The sequence below is a fragment of the Mus musculus genome, chromosome 11, assembly GCF_000001635.26.
Source record: "Mus musculus strain C57BL/6J chromosome 11, GRCm38.p6 C57BL/6J".
NCBI lineage: Eukaryota > Metazoa > Chordata > Mammalia > Rodentia > Muridae > Mus > Mus musculus.
The window spans coordinates 3,125,001-3,146,549 of record NC_000077.6 but is presented as its reverse complement, the minus strand read 5'-3'; the positions used below and the strand labels follow the sequence as shown (position 1 = coordinate 3,146,549).

Below are 21,549 nucleotides of genomic sequence, written 5' to 3'. Positions count from 1 at the left end.
GAGGGAGTCAGATCTCACTACATATAGCTGTGAGCCACCATGTGGTTGCTGGGAATTGAACTCAGGACCTCTGAAAGAGCAGTCAGTGCTTGCCATCTCTGAGCTGTCTCTCTAGCTCCTCATGGTATGTTTTTAACCTAGCAAACTGGTGAAGATCAAACATAACACTTCATTCTGTTCCTGCCTGTATGAGAAGCAGTCTCTCAGAAGAGTGTGCCTCTGAGCTTTCACAGAGGCATTTTGTTACTTTGTTTCAGTTATTGCGGGCCAGAGCAGATGGTCATTTCCAGCAGCGAGCACTGCCTGCTGCCTTCTACACGTGGTACAGAGGCTGGCTATGGCACCAGCAGAGACGGATCCTGCACACAAAAGCAGTGCGTTTCCACAGGTATGCTGTGCAGTTCCCGTGTGTCTGGGACAGGCAGCTCTGTTGTAGCTCTGGTGACTTTGGTATGCCTTGGCTTTGTGTTACTGGTTTCCCAGCCCCAGTTCCTGGTCCTCTGGGTTTTCAGAATGAGGGCCTTTTGATCTCATGGAGCAGGAAAAATTAGCCGGTACTTTCTCCTGGGACAACTCTTGGCCATCCTTTTTGCAAGTGTTCTCAGAACAGCTTGTGTTTTATGTGTTGTCTGCTCTTCTTTCATGAGCACAATTGCCTGTTAGTGTTGTAATGAGAGCTTTGATGGAGCCTCACATTGTGCTATTTCCCTAAAATGCTGTGCTCCTGTTCTATAAAACACGGTCTTTTGAAGTCTTAGAATAGCAGTTCTCAACCTGTGGGTCGTGACCTTTTCACAGGGGTCTTTGACCATTTGAAAACACAAATATTTACATTATGATTCATAGCAGTAGCAAGATTACAATTATGAAATAGCAGTAGAAATAATTTTATAGTTGGGTGGCGGTCACCACAACAAGGGGAACTGTATTAAAGGGTTGTTAAGTCTTCATTAGGAAGACTGAGCACCGCTGTCTTAGAACAATGGTCACCCACAGTGACAAAGGTCAAGGAGCCGCAGGGTGGTAAAGTCGGTGGTAAACATCTTCAATCCTAGCACTTAGAAGGCAGAGGCAGTGTGGTCTCTGAGTTTGAGGCCAGTGTAGTCTACAAAGTAAGTTCCAGGTCAGCCAAGTGCTACACAGAAAAACTAAAAACTAAAAATAAGAATTGTCTTTCGTTGGAAATGCTTGGCTTCTAGTCAGTTTTTCTCATTTCTGTGTATTTAGAGGGACATTAGAGAAGCAAGTATTTGCTCTCTGGAGGCAGAAGATGTCTCAGCATCGAGAAAACTGCTTGGCAGAGAGAATGGTGTGTAGTCTTCTTTGAATGGGTTCCTGGGGGGGCGGGGGGATGATCCATTTTATGCACTTGCCCTGGGGTGCTTCTCAGAAAGTTATACAATTGTGGTCCACCCTGCCAGGTGCAAGAGCCTGGGAAAATCCAGACATTGATGTCTGTTGTCAGCTCAGTTCATGGACAGCTGCTGGGGGAGGATCTCTTTTGCTGGTCACATATTCTCCTCCAGCCTCTGAACTGTTCTCCTTCTGGATTGTTCTGTTTCCTCCCACCCTGCCTCAGGCTATACTGCAGGCAGAGCAGCAGCTTTTGCGTAGGTTCTGGTTCGTGTGGCACCAGCAGGCAGCAGTGTGTCAGCTGGAGCGACAGCAGCAAGCCATGGCCATTGCCCACCACCACAGTGGACTGCTCAGGAGGGCTTTCTGCATCTGGAAGGAAAGCACCCAAGGATTTAGGATAGAGTGAGTGGCATTTCTACTCCAGAGCTTCTAACCCCCTCAGGCCAGCTCCAAGTGCCCACCCATAGTGGTGTGTCAGGTTGGGCTGGTTGTATGTCCTGGAAATTCAGCTTGAATCAAGGACCTTGGAATCTGTCATTGGACTCAGATGCTCGGAAACTCAGCTCCACCTTGCTTCCTGCCTGGAACCCATGTAGCTAGTGGCAGGGTATAAACTGATGAGCCCATTATCAGGTGGCTGGACACTTACTAGTGGGCAGGTTATGACAGTGTTTATCAGACCACAGGGCTACAATGGAGAGTGCATGCAGCCCACGTGTCTGGTGCAAAGATGTTAAATCCCCATGAGGTTTCCTGAAATTTTCCTGAATCTCTGTGTCCCTACTTGGAAGAGGCCCAGATCATCAGACAGCTCTTCAGAGAATCCTTCACTCCCTGAGCTCAGTAGTTCTGAGGCCCCTTGTGGTCTGGCCCCTGCTGAGCTTCTCCTGTCTCTCCACAGGAGGATGGGCAGGGCACAGGCTGCGCACTTCCACTCTGCACAGCTCTTGAGTCGGGCCTGGAGCATGTGGAGGGAGGTAAGGCTTTGGCATGGGCACAGCCTGAGTGTGGCTTTTGGACAGGTGGGGCTGTTTGTCCACATGACTCAGACAGACAGATGGGTTCCTCCATATGCCTCTGGTCAAGGGCAACTGTGAGGCAGTGATAACTATGTGTGGGGCTGTTATTATCTGAACTTACTGAATGTGAAGTTCCTGTCTGGCCGTTCACAGAAACTCTACTAAGGGTGTAACATTGAAGCCAGTACCTGTCCAGCATTTCCTGTCTGGCACTTGCTCATTCGACACCCACCAACCTCTAGGAGGTTTATATTTATAAATGAGATTGAGGCTCAATTGGTATATTCTCCTTCTGTGAGCTCACAGAATGAAAACCCAGAGACATTGCTGCCGTGAGCCCCTCCTGGCCCTCGGCCCACAGTCCCCACTCTTCCCTGTGTACAGTGCCTGGCCCTGAGGCTGGAAGAGCAGCAGAAACTGAAGTGTGCGGCCCTGCACAGCCAGTGCATCCTGCTTCGCAGGGCTCTGCAGAAGTGGCTGGTAGGAGCCAGCTCTTTCTTCTAGGTCTCCTCACTGTGGGGTAGGGGAGGTTTCTGGAAGCGTTTATGTTCCTCCCCAGAGTGATCTGGCAAGGCTCAAAACATCAGGTGTCCCAGAAAGAGCTGCCTGGGGTGCCAGCCATCATGGAAATCTGGTTTCTATATAAGAGTTCAGGAGTCGGGCCTTGTGAAACATTATAGTAGAGATAGGTGCTGGTCTTGGAATGGAGACCTTCAGCCTCTTCCCACTCTGATAGCTCTGGCCTGGTAGCCACTGTGGTAAATGCACCTCTGAGGCTTACTTGTAGAGGGAGAAGTATGGTCCCAGGGTGGCCTCCAGTCTTCCTCTTCTCCCACAGGTTTACCAGAATAGGGTGAGGAGTGTTCTGCGGGAGGTGGCGGCCAGGGAGAGACAGCACAACAGGCAGCTGCTGTGGTGAGTCTTGAGTCCTTTGGATCTCTCAGGTCGAGGAAAGACCTTCCAGAAGCAGGTGTGGGTGGGTGGGGCAGTCCTGCCTAAGATGTGCAGAGAATGGCCTCAGTGCCTCCTACTGCTTAAGTGTTTGATTCTGGCTTCCCCATGGCAAGCTATGCATCTTCATGCTCACCTCAGCATGCTCTGATCTGCCCGTGCAGGTAATAGACCCTCACCAGAGGCCCACATAGGAGCGTGTTTGTCGTGTTCTGAGCCTTCTTCCCACCATGCTTCACATCTAACCTTCTCTCCTCCTTGATATACTATTTCATTCCCACTCCTGTGTGCAGCCTTCGGCCTCTCTGTCCCTCTAGGGCCATCTGTAACTCTCACCCCACCCCCACTCCTTATAATTCAAGTTTCTGAACTCCTGCTCCCTCTCCCTTTGTATTTGTTTAGCACATGCTGTTCTGGCTGTGTGTAGGTCATGGGTCTTGTGGACTTTAAACAATCACTCCCCTGAAGTCCTCATGAAGCACCCTCAGATAGCCCAGAATGAGAGAGCAAGTAGGTGCTGGGGTTCATGTGCCTCTTATCTCACTGTGAATCACCTGAATTGTTATCGTCCGCTTACAGCTGTGCTCTCTCCTGAGGACTCGGTGATGGCCACCTGGTCCCACCTGGTACCTGGCACAGAGCAGACACTCAGCATCTGTTGTTGGGTGTCGGCAAGAGCATGAGCTTGAGGGTCATGAGACAGATGCTCTGAGGCACAGTCTTTACTCAGGCATGGGGAGGAGTAAGTGTTTCACGGAAGCCTCCCAGGCCCAAACTGCTGTCACTCTCCTCACCTGACCCATGTCATTACAGGTGGGCGTTACATCTCTGGAGAGAAAACACCATGGCCCGTTTGGATGGAGCCAAAAAAACCTCTCAAGCAAGAGTTCACTACAGCAGGACTCTGTGCTCCAAGGTGAGGTACAGACTGGTTACTAGGGAGCCTGGGGCTCACATTACAGTCCTTATTAATTGACACTTAGTAAGGACCTCCCAGGGTAGGTAACCATTTTTCACACATGCATGTCTGTAGGTATTTTTCTTTGTACTGAGTTAGGAATCACTGTTCATTAAAAGAAAACATGTCATATAGGAAGCAAACTAGTTCTTACCAGAACCAGTATTTTCCATAAGTGTGCAACACTACGCTCAGATAAAGCCTGGAAGACTCAGTATTCTTGAGTATCCTTGTTGGAAGACTGTGCCAGATCTTACCCACTGGCAGCCAGACTGCATGATCAGGAGGCCTGTCTGGAAGCATGGTGTCTCCCAAGAGGTTCTTGGTCATCTAGTTTGAAATGACCCAGACTACCTCGTTTCCTTGGCTGGGGTAGGTTTTGGAAATTTCCTGCAAGTTCCATGTTCTAGGGATGAGCAACACATTGGAATATAATACAAGGAAGTGGTTCAAACAGAAACAGTCCCAGAGACTGTCCCTGGGTCATGGTTGTTCTGGAATAAAGCAGACTGTTGGGAACTCTCAGTGACATAGATCTACCTGTTGGTGACCATGCAGTTCCCTGGGGAGGCAGCAGCTGCATTTAGTGAAGACTGGTATCTTCTCAGAAATGTTCAAGACATGCTGGGTGGTCCCTGCCTTGGGAGGAGATGACCAGATCTGGTTAGGTTTAATGCTCTGAAGAGAGAGCACTCAGGTGGGAATGGAGTTTATGACTGGTGAAGCTGGTACCATGCTTCATCTGGTTCCCTGCTTTCTTTAGATGTGTTTAGTGGTACTGGTAAGATGTTCAAGCATGAGGACAGGAGTTCAAATCCCCAACACCCACATAAAGTTGAATATGACTGTGTGTATCTGGTCTTTGGTACTTTATGAGTTCTTTTTCTACCTTTTATCCTTCCTGGTTTCACTCCCTATCTCTAGATAGGAGAGAAAAAAGAATATATATACAGAGATCCCTGAATCTAATTTCTTTCCTTTTGTTTCTTCTTAGAGCACAACTACTGACAAATTGCAACCAACCCCCCTAAATGACTAGCAACCACCAACTTCCTATTAGGGCTCTAGCATTTATTTACCCCCTGAAAAGTTCCCAGAATTCCAAAGGTCACAGGATCTGCAGCTGACAAACCACACCCCTGCTAGAGCATGAGGCATTGTTTGTTAGCTGCTGTAGACACTCTGAAGCAGCCTGAGACTGAAGCACATTCCCATCACTGCATCTGCATGTGTCTGTAACTCTGTCCTGGAGTTAGAGTTGAGCTGGGAGGATCCTGGGACTCACTGTCTAGCCAGTCAGCCAAAACAGGGAGCTTCAGCCTCTGACACTTGTCTTAGGGAATGATGGAGAGTGACTGAGGAAGACATTGGATTTTTGGTTCCTCTACACCCATAGACATGTGCATACATATACATGCACACACCCCACACAAAGGGTTTTGTGTTCTCTTTTGAGATACAGTCTTACTATGTAGCCCAGGCTAGACTGGAACTCACTATGTAGATCAGACTGGCCTCAAACTTATAGAAATCTACTTGTCTTTGTTACCCAAGTTCTGGGTTAAAAGTGTGTACCACCACACACTACCCACAAAGGGTTTTGTTACTAGGCTTCCTGTATAAGAAAAAATATTCCAGGCAGTGGTGGCACACGCCTTTAATCCTAGCACTCAGGAGGCAGAGGCAGGTGGATCTCTCTGAGTTTGAAGCCAGCCTGGTCTACAGAGTGAGTTCCAGGACAGAGAGTCAGGGGTGCACAGAGAAACTCTGTCTTGAAAAACAAAAGAGGGGAAAAAAAGAAGAATTAACACAATGCTTAACAAATGATGGAGTATAATCCATGTAACTACTTCATTTCTATGGCACAATATCAAGTTTAAATCCTATCGAAGCCCCAACCCAGGACTGAGCAGATGGCTGGATATGCTCTTAACCCTTCAATTCTCACCTCAAGAGCACCCAGCATTGGTCACAGTGTGTCCTTGATATCAAAGTATGAAATGAGCACTGTATTTTCTCTGCCTGTCTGTAGGTCCTCGTCCAGTGGCGAGAGGTTACTTCAGTGCAGATATATTACCGACAAAAGGAGGCAGCTGCCCTCAGGGAGGCCCGGAAAGCACTGGACAGGGGTAAGAGAGGCCTGTGGGGACAAACAGTGACGGGAGTGTGAGCACAGGACTCCCTAAGGTTCCATGTGCTCTGCGGGCTCTGTCCATGTGTGCTCATTACCTGGTGCTCCCAAGACCAGGCTCTGTCCATGTGTGCTCATTCCCTGGTACTCTCATGACCAGGAGGCTTCAAACAAGAATTAATTTTTCTCAGGGCCAGAGGCCAGAGGCTCTGGAGGAGAGTCCTCCCTGGGCTCCTCTGGCTCCTGGTTGTTGCCCTCTTTGGTCTTCCTTGTGATGTATATATGTATGTATGTATGCATGTATGTATGTATGTATACACGCACACACATATAATTGATATTATATGCTGTATATTTATATAACATATACATTTATTAAGTGAGCTTTAGAACAATCTTATCCACATAACACCTCAGATGCTCAGAATCCGATACTTGTCCTTGAGGCTGGGCCTCAAGCAGTCAGTCCTGCCGGGTCAGGAAGCGGCTACAGAGTGGGCTGCCTCAGGAGTCCCGTTCTGGCGCTGGAAGCCCAGAAAGTTCCTGGGGAACTGTTCGTTCTTAGTTTGCAAAGCTTGAAATGCTGATTTGCTATGAGCAAAGGACTGAGCAGTTGAAGCACTGTCTTAGTCAGGGTTTCTATTCCTGCAAAGACATCATGACAAGAAGCAAGTTGGGGAGGAAAGGGTTTATTCAGCTTACACTTTCATACTGCTGTTCATCACCAAGGAAGTCAGGACTGGAACTCAAGCAGGTCAGGGAGCAGGAGCTGATGCAGAGGCCATGGAGGGATGTTCTTTACTGACTTGCTTCCCCTGGCTTGCTCAGCCTGCTTTCTTATAAAGCCCAAGACTACCAGCCCAGAGATGGTCCCACCCACAAGGGGACCTCCCCCCTTGATCTGATCACTAATTGAGAAAATGCCTTACAGTTGGATCTCATGGAGGCATTTCCTCAATTGAAGCTCCTTTCTCTGTGATAACTCCAGCTGTGTCAAGTTGACACAAAACTAGCCAGTACAAGCACCAACAGAGCTATCTCTGAAGGACTTTTTTTTTTAAGATTTATTTATTTTTTACATGTAAGTATACTGTCTGTCTCTTCAGTCATAGCAAAAGAGGGTATCAGATCTCATTACAGATGGTTGTGAGCCATTATGTGGTTTCTGAAATTTGAACTCAGGACCTCTGGAAGAGCAGTCAGTGCTCTTAACTGCTGAGCCATCTCTCCAGCTCATGAAGAACTTTTCTTTTCTTTTTTTCTTCTTTTTTAAAATTTTTTTATTTTTCGAGATAGGGTTTCTCTATATAGCCCTGGCTGTCCTGGAACTCACTTTGTAGACCAGGCTGGCCTCAAACTCAGAAATCCCTTGCCTCTGCCTCCCAAGTGCTAGAATTAAAGGCGTGTGCCACCACGCCTGGCAGTGAAGAACTTTTCTTAAAGGGGATAGTGGCACAGGGCAGGTCCTTGGAACAAGGAATTTAGTGGGTAAACACAAAATACCATCTGTGGGAAGGATGCAGTACCATTGTGGTTTGGTGCCTTTTTTGTTTTTTTTTTTTTTTTGAGATGGGGGTTTCTCTATAGCCCCGGCTGTCCTGGAACTCACTATGTAGACCAGGCTGGCTTCCAGCTCACAGAAATGCTTTTGCCTCTGCCTCCTGAGTGCTGGGGTTAAGGGCCTGTACTCATTGTCTTGTCTGATATTAGACTTCAGGGTTTCTGCCACACCTTTTTAGAGCTCAGGGGAAAATATCCTTAGACACAGGCATAGACTTTTACAAAGTGCAGGCTTGTAGTCCCAGCATTTGGAAGGCAGGAAGGAGGCATGCTGGAGCAAGGAGCTTGAGGGCAGCCTAGACCACACAGGGATTGATTCACTCACTCTTTCTTTCTTTCTTTCTTTCTTTCTTTCTTTCTTTCTTTCTTTCTTTCTTTCTTTCTTTCTTTCTTTCTTTCTTTCCTCCCCTCCCTTCCCCTCCCCACCCCTCCCCTCCCCTCCCCACCCCTCCCCTCTATCACTTTTGCTCTTTCAAATCCTGACCTGTTTTAGTTGTTACTATGTATCCTGCTCAGTCCGTATAGTGTTACTTACATGTCTTCAGGGCAGACCACTTAGTACTGAATAACCAACTGGTGAGCTCTTTCCTGGGAAAGACTTTTTCTCCCACTCTCAGCATGTCTTAGTTTCCAAGTAGTTCTTTGTATAGAGTAGAGGCTTCATGGGCCTTTCCCTGTCCACTGTGACTGTCCATCAGAGTTGTCCCTGTTTGGTTCCTATTTGGGTAGTCACATTGATGGCTTCTGACATTACTAGGAGACACATTCACACAGCAAACACCCTGATCTTCTGGTTCTTAGAATCTTTTCTTCTCTTCCAAAATGTTCCTGAGCCTCAGGTGTGGGAGTGTTTTTGTAGGTATATCTGTTGGGTCTGGGTTCCGTAACTCTGCATTTCGTTCCCCTCTGTCTTGTACCTTTCTGTTGTTCCTTAGCGATGATGCCATCCATAGTGGTAGCTAGGGAGATAGGGACACTTAAGGCTGCACCCAAGATGTGAAATGGCTGGTGGACACCATCCAAGATAAGGCTCATGACTGCTGCCTGTGAATGGCTCCAGAGATACCTCCTGTATTAGGCATTTCCAGGCTCCAGGACACGGCCTACACCGTGAGGCCCCAAGAGAACACTTTACTACTTTCCTGGTCATACCTCAGGCTTACTGGACTTCACTCTCTGAGCTTCATTTCCTGCTGCCAAGGCTGAGCTCTAGCAGGAAGCTCCCTTTTGGGACTAAGAGTCTCCTTCTGCATGCCTAGCATCTGTTGGTGTTGCTCTGTGGGTCCTGGGATACCTGCAATGACTGTGGACAGCTATGGGGACAGCACTTGGGAGATGCAGCAGCGAAAAGAAATTCTAGTTCTAGTTTCCAGACTGTAGAGATGACCAGACCTGCCTGGCCTTCCACAGTGGCCATGAATCGTGTCGCTTTTTCTCACTGTTTTTAGCCAGCTTACATTTGCTTCAGGTCGTCTCCAGAACTGGTTTCAGCACTGGCGATTCTGCAGCCAGAGGGCAGCCCAGCAGAGATTCCAGCTGGGACAGGCGGCTCAGCATCACCACTGGCAGCTGCTGATGGAAGCAATGGCCAGGTGGAAGGCACACCATCTGGGGTGTATCAGAAAGAAGGTGAGGCACGTGGTGGCAGCTTTCTAAGCTCTGTATGAGTCAGAGGTGTCTTGAGCAAGTGCCCGTGTCTTGAGGAGGCGTCTCCTGACCCTTGACTTTAGATCTGGGGAAACTATGGGGGCAGAAGCCCTTGGCAGAAAGGTGTTCACTTGGGTGGAGTCTCCCCTTGCAGTTGCCCCAGGGGCTGGGGATAGACCCTGAGTTAGGTGACTGTGGAGTCTGACCCTGTGTGCATTTGCTCTCCAGTTTCTGCAGAGGCAAGCTGCCCAACTCCTGGCACAGAGACTCAGTCGGGCCTGCTTCTGCCAGTGGAGGAAGCAGGTGAGAACCAGTGTAGCACTTCTTGCCTACTGGCAAGACTTCAGCTTAGAGCCATCTCAGCCCCACATCTAGTTCAGTCTTTAACACTGTCTTTGTCCCAGGGCTCCATCCCTGTGCCTCACCCCCACCCCCGCACTATCAGCTTCCTTCATACGCCATTTGTAGAAGGCTAGTCTCTTCAATTCAGGTTTCTCTTAAAGTGTCATCTTAAACACACTGGAATAATACCCAAAAGTTAATGTGAAGTGAATTTCAAGTCTTTGTTGGGGTCTTGATAAAAAACCAGAAGGCCACAGTCTGCTCAGCACAGTCAGGTTTACAGTCTGTTCTTGCTCTAGGCTGGAGAGCCTTCCTTCCGGCTGTGCTACCAGTCCCCAGCATTGCTCTGTCCATTCACTGTCCAGTCAGAGTCTGTGCATTCTTCCTTTTGTACTGTCCTTTCCCCCTTCACAGTCCCTGAATATATTAACTATCTCAAGGTCAAGATGAGGCCAGGCCCTGAACCCTTCCCAGTAAAAGGAGGGTAGATGCTTGAGCTGGTGGGCTGAGAGTGGCCATTGCCATGTTGGCTGTGTATTCCTCTGAATAACCCATTTCTGGCCCACAGCTGGCAGTCCGGAAGCAAGAACAGTGGGGCACAGCCCGGGCCCTGTGGCTCTGGGCCTTCTCACTACAAGCAAAGGTAATGGTTCTAATTCCCTGGGCACTCCTGCCTTCAGGGGCTGCTCTGTAGGCTGGGTCGTGGGATCCATCACAGAAGCCTGAGTCTTATCTCTTGTCCTCTCTTCTGCAAGGTGTGGACTGCATGGCTGGGCTTCGTACTTGAGAGGAGGAGGAAGAAGGCACGGCTGGAACGGGCTATGCAAGCCTACCAGCAGCAGCTCCTACAGGAGGGTGCCACACGGCTTCTGCGCTTCACAGCTGGTACGAAGGCCTTCCGGCAGCAGCTCCAGGCCCAGCAGCAGGTCCAGGTAAGCCAGAGATGCTGGTGAGAGGCTGGCAGGGCAGGGCAGGGCAGGGCAGGGCAGGGCAGGGCAGGGCAGGGCAGGGCAGGGCAGGAGCTGATGAGAGCTGTATTGTAGGCAGCCCACAGCCTCCACTGTGCAGTCCGCCACTGTGCTGAGCTCTGGAAAAAGAAGGTGCTTGGTCCAGGCAAGACTTCTCAACCACCAGCACCCACCACATTCAGCAAGAGAGTGACATTTAAGGATTCTTTCCTCTCTGGACATGCTGCGGAGGCTGGAGATGCTACCCAGGAGACAAAGAAGCTTCGAGCTCCTCCATCTCAGGGAGTCCTGGGTAGTTTGGCAGGAGCTGCTGGGGAGCCCTGCCACCTAGACCTGTGAGTGGACTGTGGTTCACCTTTGCCTCTAGTCCTAGAGCCAAAGCTGGGCACACACAAGAGGGACAAACAGCTGTAGGAAGGACAAGATGAGAGTGCTACAGCCTCATCACATCAGAGCTGCTCAGGGGCCTGTGTCAGACCTTTCTTCCCTGGGCATTGTTCTGAGGCAATTGTCATTCCCAGAGTAACCAGCTCTGAGCTCAGAACTCATGGTGGGTAGAGTGTTCTGGACGAGCCCCTACTTGTCCCCACTCTTTACCCCTCACCGCTAACCTTGGCAGGACCCTGAATATCTCAGAGGGTCTTCTGATAGGAAAGAACACATACCATCAGCTTGCTGTGAAGGTCAAAAGAAACAGGTGTAGCTCCAGCACCCAGGAATCAGTCAGGAAGGCTGTAAGGGTCATGTTGAGTTGTCTAGGCTCAGACCTACCCTGTGCACATGCTGGCCTTCAGTCTCCCTGTAAAATGTCAAGGACTGAAGCTTAGCGAGATCTCAGGTGCCCTTGCAGACCTTGTCAGTCCGAGGAACAGACTATTTCTCTCCAGCAATGCAGCCCGCTCATCACGGAAACAGCCCCGACGTCCATCCTTCCTGCTTGAGCGTTTGGGGAGTCAGAGGTCCCCAGAGTGGTACAGCCTTGGGGAGCAGCAGTAAGTTGAATGGTTGTGAGTCCAAAGGCACTGAAAACTATGTGTTCCTATATTTTATGGGATGTCTGGTCCCTTTAATCCAGAGAAAGGTTCCATGGTGTGAGCAGCTTCTGCTTCTGCTCAGGTTAGAGAAGCCCCCAGAGGAGGAAAGCACGGCTCTGCTGGGAGGCTCTTCCCTGACAAGACCCTTCCTACCTGGGGTCCTGCCGAATGTTCCTGGTCCGAAGCTGCCTCCTACGGCCAGTCCAGGCCTGGAGCTGCTGCCTCCCTCCTCCATCATGCCCCATGCGGCAGGAGGCACTGCTAGGGTGAGTTCTCCACTGTGCTGCCACTCACTCTCCTTTGGTGCTCATTCTCCAACCCTTACTACTCTTCTTTCTAGAATACCTTGGTCACTTGACAAGCTTGGGTGCCCTGCACACCAGACCTAAAACACAGCAGTGGCTAGTCTTCTAACAACCCAGCCCTTGAGCAATGACTGATGTCTGGACAACCAGAAGAACCTTATAGGCGGGCTCCCAGCAGGGCCTCTAGTCTTGGGGGACAGGTGGGAGCTTGGAGTGGGAAGAGGAAGAAATTGAGGGCCTGTTGTAGGGTACCACATCTGGCCTGGACTCATGCACTAAGTGCTAGGGCAGCCATGAGCTGTGGTGTGATCAGACAGACATGCTAGTGCTCTGGCTGTAGCTTCTCACTGGTGTGTGTGTGTTGTGTGTGTGTGTGTGTGTGTGTGTGTGTGAGTGACAGTCTGTTGGGGACTGTCTTTGGTAGGACGTGCTATGTTAGTTATGGTGAGGGAGGAAGAGGAATCCAGGGTCACTAAGAAAGAATTCTTTTACTAAAAGATGGAATCTGGGGTAGGGTCCAGTGTCTGGTGAGGCAGTCAGTCCCCACTCAGTCAGCCTTCAAGGCTATGAGTATCTACACTGCACAGCAAAGTTTCACCTCGAAGAACAAGGGGACACGGAGTCCTGGGCAGAGGTAGTCAGGGGTACTCCTGAAAACAGCCAGTCAGCAGTTCCTAAAAGTTTGTGCTGGCTGGGGAGAGGTGGAGACAGGAAGGAGGTAGCTTCTGGTGGAGCGTGGCTGGTAACAGAAGCGACATACACCCAATCTCAGCACTTAGGCAATAGAGGCAGGAGGATAGAGAGCTCAAAATGAGCCTGGGCTTCATAGCAAGACTCTGTCTCAGTAAATTAGTATTTTTAAAAAATAGTGGCACACAGAAGAGAAACCTTGGGGGTGCAGGAGTGGTAGGACAGGAGTGCTGCCCTGTAACAGTCTTCCCTGAGGCTCAACAGGCAGGGCAGTCACCCTCAGCACTGCAAGGCATGGTGGGCAATGAATCAGGACAGGACTCACTTTCCAGGGTCCCTACTAGCTTTCTTGTTCAGCATCCACCCTTTGCTCCTCTACAGGTGTCAGCGAAGCCCAGCATCCCTGGGCCTCAGCCTTGGGGGTGCCCGTCCTTACCCAGGGACCTTGATCCCCAACTCCTCCCTGGAGATTCCATAAGCACCCGGACTGAGCCTGTTTATGGCTCAGAGGCTACAGGTGAGTAAGTCAGGGTGCTGGAATCACCCTCTACCAAAGTCCTACCAGTCTCCTGGGTCCTAAAGGGATGGTGGGCAAGGTCAAGCTTATCTTCCTGTTGCTGCAGGCCACACAGAGCTTGAGGCTGAGTTGGAGGGGATCCAGCAGCAGTTACAACACTACCAAACCACCAAGCAGAACCTTTGGTGAGGCCTACCAGGTGCCCTGGGACCTGTCTATGGGAATAGCTGTGGCTTGGAAAGGTGGTTGGTTCCATTTCCTGCAGCAGGGCCTGGGACTCCTCTGTGTGGTCTAACTCCAGGGGGTGGGGTAAGTGTCCTCTGGCACCTTTATCCACTCCAGGAAGGGCCAAGTTGGCCTTACATAGGGCTGGAAGTCCTGCTTTCCATTTGGAGGCTATGGAATGCCAAGCAAGGCTCTCCTGGGTTCTGTTACCTACCTGACAACTGTGACTGTAATGCTAACAAGGGACAGACAGCGTGGGCCTGGGTCCTACTTATACCCAGTGTTCTGGGGACAGTTGACATACAGCAGCTTTCAGAGACCTCAGTGAAAAAGACTGGTCCCTCTAGAAAGGGACAGGAAGAGAAGTTTTCACACGGCTCACATGAGTTGCTGTTTGCTGGGGAAGACAGAAGATTGTTGGCCATTCTCTCGAAGCACTTTATTAGCCAATATATCTCTTCAAAGGGCTCACTTGGGGCTGTGCCAAGAACCCAGCCTGATAGGTGTCCCCATCTCCAGGTCATGCCAGCGACAAGCCAACAGCCTGCGTAGGTGGCTGGAGCTAAGCCAGGAGGAGCCGAAATCCGAGGACCTTCACCTAGAAGAGCAGGTGAAAACAGAACTGGAGGAGGTAAGACCAGGTCAGCCCAGGGCCAGCCCCTGGCTGTCCTTCCTTTCAGCTTGCCTTGTCCCTCCCTCTCGCCCATGTCCCCAGGTGGAACTACAGGTCCAGCAGCTGGCTAAGGAGCTTGAGGCCCAGCGTCAGCCTGTTGGTACATGCATTGCTCGTGTTCGGGCCCTGAGACGGGCACTGTGCTAGTGGCCCGTCCCTGGGGGATAGGTGCTATCCTTCACAAGGCCTGGGACACCCTCAACAACAAAATTCAAAGCTATGGTAGTTTTTGTTTTGTTTTGTTTTTTAATTTCAAAATGTCTTGCAATGAAATGAATTACTGTTCAGAAGTCTCCTACTTTTCATACAAAATACGGTACTACTGATAGGGTTGAAAAGTTAAGTGATTTCTTCTGCAGGGGAAATTCATGGCATTCCCAAGATCGACATGAACTCTGGTCTTGTCCCTACCACTGGGTTCCCCATGGCCTGCATACCTGTTTTCTAGGTACTGACCTCCATACCCTCTGCTTCCAACACAGACCTAGACCAATAGCAGCATGTCCCCTACTTCTGCAGGGCAAGGCCTCAACCTGCCCTTTCACTCCAGACTCTACCAGACAAGCCAGTAATTAATTGGTCTTGCCTACCAGCAAAAGGATTCAGCCAGCTTCTTAGAGCCTACAAAGGTCTACATACATCATTAGTCATTGTCTTCAGAAGACACTGACAGAGCCCAGGACAACACATCCAGCAATATATAAATGATTTTACTTTTCCAGCATGCAGATAGGTGAAATTTGGGAGCAGAAAGCAGTTATGAAGGCCATGTGGCCTGCTCTAGGAAGACAGTGGATCCACAGTCTCTGCCCAGCAGGCACGTCACCCTGTGCACAGTGAGAGAGCCCTGTGACGGGTCGGGGCGCAGCTAGAGGGTGTGGTAGTACACAGCCAGGAGTTAGGGGTGGGAGGCTCTGGCTTGTACAAAAATTTAAAACACCCCTTAAAGTGACTTTGGGGTCAAATCACACCCACCCATACTCAGAAAAGGGGCCTAGGTCCTGAGAGACCCAGAACCTCTCCTCTGCACCCATGGACAGGCAGGAACACATCATTCAGGTCTTATAAGGTCAGCCCCACAGTGCCCCTCACCTAGACATCCTGGGGCTCCGCTAAAGACCCTCATGCTCCTGTGTGGAAAGATCCTTTGGCAGCCACAACCGAGAGGACTAGAGGGAGCCCAGTGCTCCTGCAAAGCAGATCTTCTGTTCTGCCTTCAGCCTCAAGTTGAAGTCCTTGGGTGCCTCGAAGATGAGCATGATGTGGAGCTCAGGTTGAACTCGCCCAGGGGCTCACCCTTGTGCATGGGAATGCCCTCCTTGTTACAAAGCTCAGGTCATTGTAGTACCTTGCTGTACCTGGGGCTGTTTGTGTGCAAGTCCTAGGAACAAGAAGGTTGAGCCTGTCCTCAACTCTGCCCAGCCCAGGTGGCAGAGACAAAGGCCTAACTAATCAACACTCCCAGTATCAGCTGTGACTTTGACAAGGAGGGGCAGGGGTTAGACATAAATGCTGAAAGGCTAGTGCCAGCAGCAGCCATTAAAACCTAAAAAGGCAGAGTGGGTACCAGATTTTCTCACCCAAGCCAACTCTACCCTCCTGCAGGCTCCATCCTTGCTTCTGATCAGGGATCCTGGCAGAAGCCGTGTGTTAAGATGTGGGATTGGTTCAGGCAGGTGAATGGCCACAGATTGGGCAACAGGGAGAGGGAGGCTGGGCTGGTATGGATGTCTGTAGAGTCCAGCCTGGTCAGAGCTAGATCATCCCTCCTGCACTACAAAATTTATAAGCCCAAAGGTAAGGCTGTACAGTAAATGAAGTGGTTGGACCCAAGAGGTTTAGCCTGTGGGCTTTGCTCACTCAGTTAAAGTGGATATGGATAGAGCCCACATTGGTGGCTCCCACTGCTGTCAACGAGAAGAACCCATTTTTCCAGTCTCCAGTTAGGACTACATGCTCATTGTGACAAAAGAGCTCTTTGATCCATCGGGCCATGCCAGGGTTCACTGACATCAGGGAACCTGAAGAGACAAGAGAATATGCTACTTTCTGCTCAGCCCCTGACATGTTCACATCAGAATGGCCGAAGAGCCACAGGGACTCACAGGTCAAGCGGTCCAAATTCTAAGCAGGACCCCAGATACCCTCGCCTATAGCCAGCCACCTCAAGAAGTCCTCTCCTGGCCTTGACGACACCAGCCTCAAGCCCAGTCCTCTCAAGTCAAAAGGCCAAGGGCCTCTAATGCCCACCCCTGGGCAGACCTGGGAAGTGGCGCCGATGTGAGACGGTCCAGTCAGTGGGGGAGTGGAAGCAGTGGTAGTCTCCTGGGGCCAGGTAGACGACACAGTGGTAGAGCGCATTCCCTTCTTGGGGGACCAGCTGGTTTCTGAAGGAGTCACTGGAAGAAGCTATTGGGTGGGACAGAAAGAAGGCCTGGCTTTTGGACAAGCTCCAGGTGCCATTCATCCCACAGTGAGAACCTGTACATGACCTGCATGTAGCCTAGCTTGGGGTTCCAATAATGACTTTGGGCTACATAGCAGCCTGCTGCCCCAAAGCTTGCCCAGCCTTTATTCCCTCAGCCCACTATGCCTTTTGTTACTACCCTTTGCTGTCTACCCCAGCTCCAATCCTGACTAAGCAATGACCCACCTGGAGGGAAGGGCAGGTCTTCTGTACTGGTTCGAGGGCCCAGGAAGGACTCCAAGGAGTAGGTTTCGCCCTTTACCTGCTCCACCTCAGAGTTCTTCACCTGCCCAAAGGTGAGGATCTTGCCATCTGATGGGCTGGTCTGGAGGAGACAGAGTTTTGAAGGTAAGGAGGGGGTAGTGCTCACCTTCAGTGGCTCCCCAAACTCTACCATCTGCCAAGTCCTCAGGGAGCTCCAGTCCAGGTCAGGAGGGAGCCTCCCGGAGTGCCACGGCCATGCGGTGCTGCTAAGCCTGGCTTAAAGGCAGACAAGGGTTTCATTTCCTAATGAAGAATGGAGACAAGGGCCAGGCATTACCACACAGTACAAATCTCAGACAGGCTGTGCCTGAGGCTTCAGCTTACGCCGGAAAAACTCGCTGAGGTTGCGGTAGTGGTGCAGGTCCTCCACTGCAGCCTCAGTCATGTTCACCCCAAAGGTCCAGATATACAGGCTGTAGACTGGCCTCCAGAGCCAGTAAGGAAGTTCTACTTTGTTGAGGCGACCACAGGCACATGACAGCAAACTCGTTGGCACAGTTTTATACAGGAACACCTGTAGACCACAGTGCAGGAGGCTGAGTTGGTCACAAATTTGAGTACTTTCATATACTCCAACCCCCCATCCCCACATGAGTGAGAGAGAAAGAAACTCTACAGACGCCACCACGAAGGCCCAAGTGTTCAGGCTGGTTTGTGAGGTGGCTGTTTCTCAGAAGGAACCAGACTGCTCACCAAATACTCAAAACAAGGCTGGATATACATGTAGCCTGTATCATTTTTGCTATAGCACACAAAGGTCAAAGAGCAGCTGCCTTAATCCCAGAGGTGGAGACTGGGCTGTATAGCCTTGGTTCTTACAAATGGAAGATGAGGACAGAAACAGACCTGGTGCAAGCTTGAAAGACCACCAAGAGGCATGCTGCCCTTGTGCCAGCTAACTGCCCACATTCCAGACCACTCAAGAAGGCATCAGGCTCCCAAGAGGAAAGGGCAGCCCTACAGTCCTGAGCATCCTCTTCAAAAGGAAGCAAGGATGGTGTTTTCACTCCCAGATCTACATCACCCTGCCACATCTGCACCTGAGCAAGCCCATGGGCTCTCTACAGAGGCAGGAGGAAGCTCTCTGTCACCTGTCTAGTACAGAGCACCAGGAGGTAGGTACTAGTCCCACTTTCAGGCCAGAGGGTCCTGCAGAGCACTTGAGCATCTGCCACCACTGCTGCACCAACAGCACCAACTCCCTTAGGAGTAAAGTAATTTTACCAAGTTTCAACAGACCTTCCCACACTAAGTCAGTGTCTTCTGACTGATGTTTAGTGACTTGGACAGAGCAATACCATCAAGTGGCCCCAGGCTATGCTCTAGTGTCTAGTATACTTCCTTGGGCTTTTGTGGTGCCTACCTAGGCTACCAGTGTCCTAGAAGCAGGGCTTCCTTTTTGGAGTCAGTCTGTCAAGAAGCTGAGTGAGAGAGAACCTTCCGGTACCTGCTGGCCAGGGCCTGCCTGAGATGCTGCCTGTGCAGTCCTGAGCTCAAGCATGTACTCCAACTAACAGGCCCAGCCTGGCTACAGCTTCCTAAACCACCCTCTGCTGGCTAGACTCTGCTTGGTCTTTTTCTTGCAATCACCTGTTTTCTTCTGCATGTGGAAACCAGTGGCATTGTTTTCTGATTGACAAAACCGGCGAGTTCTGAACTGTCACAGGGCTGCCAACCAAACAACCTTCTCACACATATTATTCATGAGTGCGGTCTCTGATAAGTTGTTTCCTTCTCTGTGCTTCCCCTTCAGGCCTGTCTAGGGAGGGTCATGACCAGGAGGCCTATTTACACTTACCCTGCTCAGGGGCCTCCATCCCACCTGGCTGTGGGGCCCGAGCACACGGAAGGGCAGGAGGTAGTGGAGGATGGTCAGCAGCCAGGAGCGCAGATTCAGAGCAGGTCTGGACATGCAGCTCAGCTGGCCTAGCCTCCGCCATAGGGCCAGCTGGGGAAAGTACAACCTGCAGGACACATGTCCACACGTGGCCTGGGTCAGTGCCTAAGTCTGGAGGAACCTGAGGAGCAACCCCTCAGCCAGTGTCCGGTCCTGCTCCCTACCCCTACCCTGCCCCCTCACCTCCCCAGCAAGCTGCCTCTCTCTCCAATGGAACCAAAGAGTTCCAGCAGGCATTGCAGTGCCCATTCCATTCTAACCAACTCAAGTTGTGAGACAGGGGCCTGGTTGCCTGACTACTGGGCTTATTTCCCAGTGTCTCCCACCTGCCGGCAGGCTGAGTGGGCAGCAGCTCAGGAACAACTCCTAGGAACCTCTAAGTACAGCAGCAGCCTGACCAAAGGCCTTGGAGCCCCTAATGGGAAGGAAGAGAATCCACCTTATACCCACAACCTCCCATGCTTAGGAGGGTTGGGACCCAAAGACAGTTCTGCCCTCACAGGTGCCAGAAAGACGAGACACAGTGCCATGAGCCTAGACAATTGGGCGACACCTGCCAAGTCTTTTGTTCCTCCATCGTGGCACCTGAGAAAACCTTCAGTCTTTTGCTTCCTCTTCTGCTAAATGGTAGGGTGTAGCAGTGGCTCCATCCACAGGCTCAGGAGGCTCTCCACCTAGCTCGAAAGCCGCCTCCCTGCTCTGCTAGAACAACATGTATGACCCACTAGTTTTACAAGGTCATTGTCTTCTATTCAGCCAGCTTTCCAAAGGCACAGAGAGGCCTTTTCACTGTAAGCTCAGCTTCCTGAATGCAACTAAGTTGTCTGTCACACAGTGGGCATCATGAGACTATACTGCCACCCACTCTAGGGTGTTTGAAAAAGCACAGTTGATTAAACAAGCTAAGGCTGCCATCTGAGCCTTGCTCAAGAGAAGCTGAGTCCTGTGTCTCCTAGAAACTGAGCAAAGCAAAGAACAAAAGGGGATTGCAACAGAGAACTGGTGAGCAGCACAGGCTAAGACCACAGCACACCAACTGTCCTGCTCTCCTCCTTTGTCTTCCACAGGACCCCACTATGTCTCTAAAAAACAAGAGGAGGTGGCAGGGACCAAGCAAAGACAAATCAGCATTCTCCTGTGGGCTGCCCTGCCCAAGTCACTGCAGAAGCGCAGACGCCAGTCCAGAAGAGCTTGGGGGAGGATCTGGTAGAGGAAGCAGGGGTCTAGGGAGGAAAAAGGGGGCCTCGGTGCCCTTGCCAAAGACCAAGACACAGGATAGAAGCCCACTGCTTCCCCTGCCTTACCCCATTCCCCCAGCCAGAGCCATGGGTACCTGAAGTGAGTCTCCTACTCAGGGCACAGAGGACTCCCTCTCCAAGCCCCTTTAGTCACTCCCCCTGCCCCTGAGGCCACTGGACTTGGTGTCTGACCCTCCTGAAACTATGCCGGGGTACATTGAGGGTTAGGTCTCATGGGCAGCATCTCACCATTTTGCTGCTGCTTGGAGCTCCGGTCCTGGATGCTTCTCTGACTGACACATCTTGGGTAGGCACAGGGAGGGTGTGGGCCTCCACGAGAGTGTGCTCCTGTGCTTGCTGGCTTGCTTGCTTACTTGCCTTTTTTTTTTTTTTTTCTCCTTACTCCCCTTCCCCCTCGACAGAGAAACTTCAGTGTGGTCACTGCTCCAGTTGTTGGTGGCAATGCTTCTAGTTTCCGTTCACTCTTGGTGGCTCACAGGCACAGGTTAGAGGACCACAGCTATTGCAAATAGACAGGCACCAAACAGCTGTTTAGACCTCCTGTTCAGGTCACCTGCCAGGGTGTTGCCAGAGCAGAAGCCCTTGTACTTGGGCCAGCCCTATCACTCAGCTTTGGTCACCCTAAGGCAGGGGGATTCCCTTGAGTAAGGAAGGAGCTGAGGCAGGGGGATGACATGGTTATGTAGCCACGACCTCAATCTGCCTGTCAATCACCGGCCCCGCCCACTCAGCTGTGCTCGCCAATCAGAAAAAAAAAAAAAAAAACACAGCTGGGCGGTGGTGACCCACGCCTTTCAGCCCAGCACTTGGGAGGCAGAGGCAGGCGGACATCTGAGTTTGAGGCCAGCCTGGTGTACACAGAGAAACCCAGTCTCGAAAAAACAAAACAAAACAAAAAGCGAGAGGGAGCATTGCAGTGACAACCTGTCGCCACCGGGTGCCGTGCGAGAGCAACCGTCTCAGGGTTTAGCCCAGAAAAACCAAGTCTTGAAAAATCAACAAACAGGCAGGCAGTGGTGTCTTGCGTGCGCTCGACTGCAACAGGATCCTTCTGCACACGTTTATTGGGAGAGCTTGATTGTAGAGGCGAAAAGACCCCGAGCCCAGAACTGGTGCTGCTTTTATAGGCCTAGGAGGGGCGTGTCTCACACCCGGATTGGTTATGCACTAAGCCTCATTTGCATGTTCCTCATCAGATTGGCTACTCTCTCTCAGTACCTTACAGAACCTCATTATCATACCTCATTTGCATGTCTTACATCTGATTGGTTATACTCTCAGTACCT

General features: G+C 50.8%; 1 protein-coding gene, 1 long non-coding RNA gene and 1 pseudogene across 35 annotated transcripts in view; 1 reads left to right on the top strand and 2 right to left on the bottom strand.

The window, feature by feature from the left end:
• Sfi1 (Sfi1 homolog, spindle assembly associated (yeast)) overlaps positions 1-14,700 on the top strand; it is a 71,498-nt gene extending 56,798 nt beyond the window's left edge. For 9 of the 33 annotated variants that reach the window (XM_006514900.3, XM_011243795.2, XM_011243792.2 and 6 more), the window contains 18 exons: positions 258-388; positions 1,228-1,309; positions 1,580-1,758; positions 2,258-2,333; positions 2,760-2,855; positions 3,214-3,290; positions 4,140-4,242; positions 6,317-6,413; positions 9,444-9,604; positions 9,851-9,925; positions 10,533-10,607; positions 10,720-10,896; positions 11,008-11,267; positions 11,820-11,924; positions 12,049-12,232; positions 13,343-13,478; positions 13,585-13,663; positions 14,223-14,666. In XM_006514900.3, coding sequence (XP_006514963.1) covers positions 258-388; positions 1,228-1,309; positions 1,580-1,758; positions 2,258-2,333; positions 2,760-2,855; positions 3,214-3,290; positions 4,140-4,242; positions 6,317-6,413; positions 9,444-9,604; positions 9,851-9,925; positions 10,533-10,607; positions 10,720-10,896; positions 11,008-11,267; positions 11,820-11,924; positions 12,049-12,232; positions 13,343-13,478; positions 13,585-13,663; positions 14,223-14,523 — 2,394 coding nt within the window. In that variant the 3' untranslated portion in view covers positions 14,524-14,666. Of the gene's footprint in view, positions 1-257; positions 389-1,227; positions 1,310-1,579; positions 1,759-2,257; positions 2,334-2,759; positions 2,856-3,213; positions 3,291-4,139; positions 4,243-6,316; positions 6,414-9,423; positions 9,605-9,850; positions 9,926-10,532; positions 10,608-10,719; positions 10,897-11,007; positions 11,268-11,819; positions 11,925-12,048; positions 12,233-13,342; positions 13,479-13,584; positions 13,664-14,222 lie in introns of all 33 variants that reach the window. The other 24 variants (XM_030246434.1, XM_006514908.3, XM_006514897.3 and 21 more) reach the window with 19 other exon arrangements.
• Gm33862 lies at positions 6,759-9,474 on the bottom strand. The gene is made up of 2 exons (XR_872211.3): positions 8,511-9,474; positions 6,759-7,060 (listed from the first exon to the last, which is right to left on the bottom strand). It is a non-coding gene; the product is annotated as a predicted gene, 33862 (long non-coding RNA).
• Positions 14,605-21,549, bottom strand: part of Pisd-ps1 (phosphatidylserine decarboxylase, pseudogene 1) — a 7,944-nt pseudogene continuing 999 nt past the window's right edge. Inside the window, exons 2-7 of the transcript NR_003517.2 lie at positions 20,492-20,762; positions 18,906-19,071; positions 17,385-17,621; positions 17,030-17,168; positions 16,639-16,785; positions 14,605-16,397 (exon numbers count right to left, since the gene is read on the bottom strand). The product of NR_003517.2 is annotated as a phosphatidylserine decarboxylase, pseudogene 1 (transcript). The remainder of the gene's footprint in view (positions 16,398-16,638; positions 16,786-17,029; positions 17,169-17,384; positions 17,622-18,905; positions 19,072-20,491; positions 20,763-21,549) is intronic.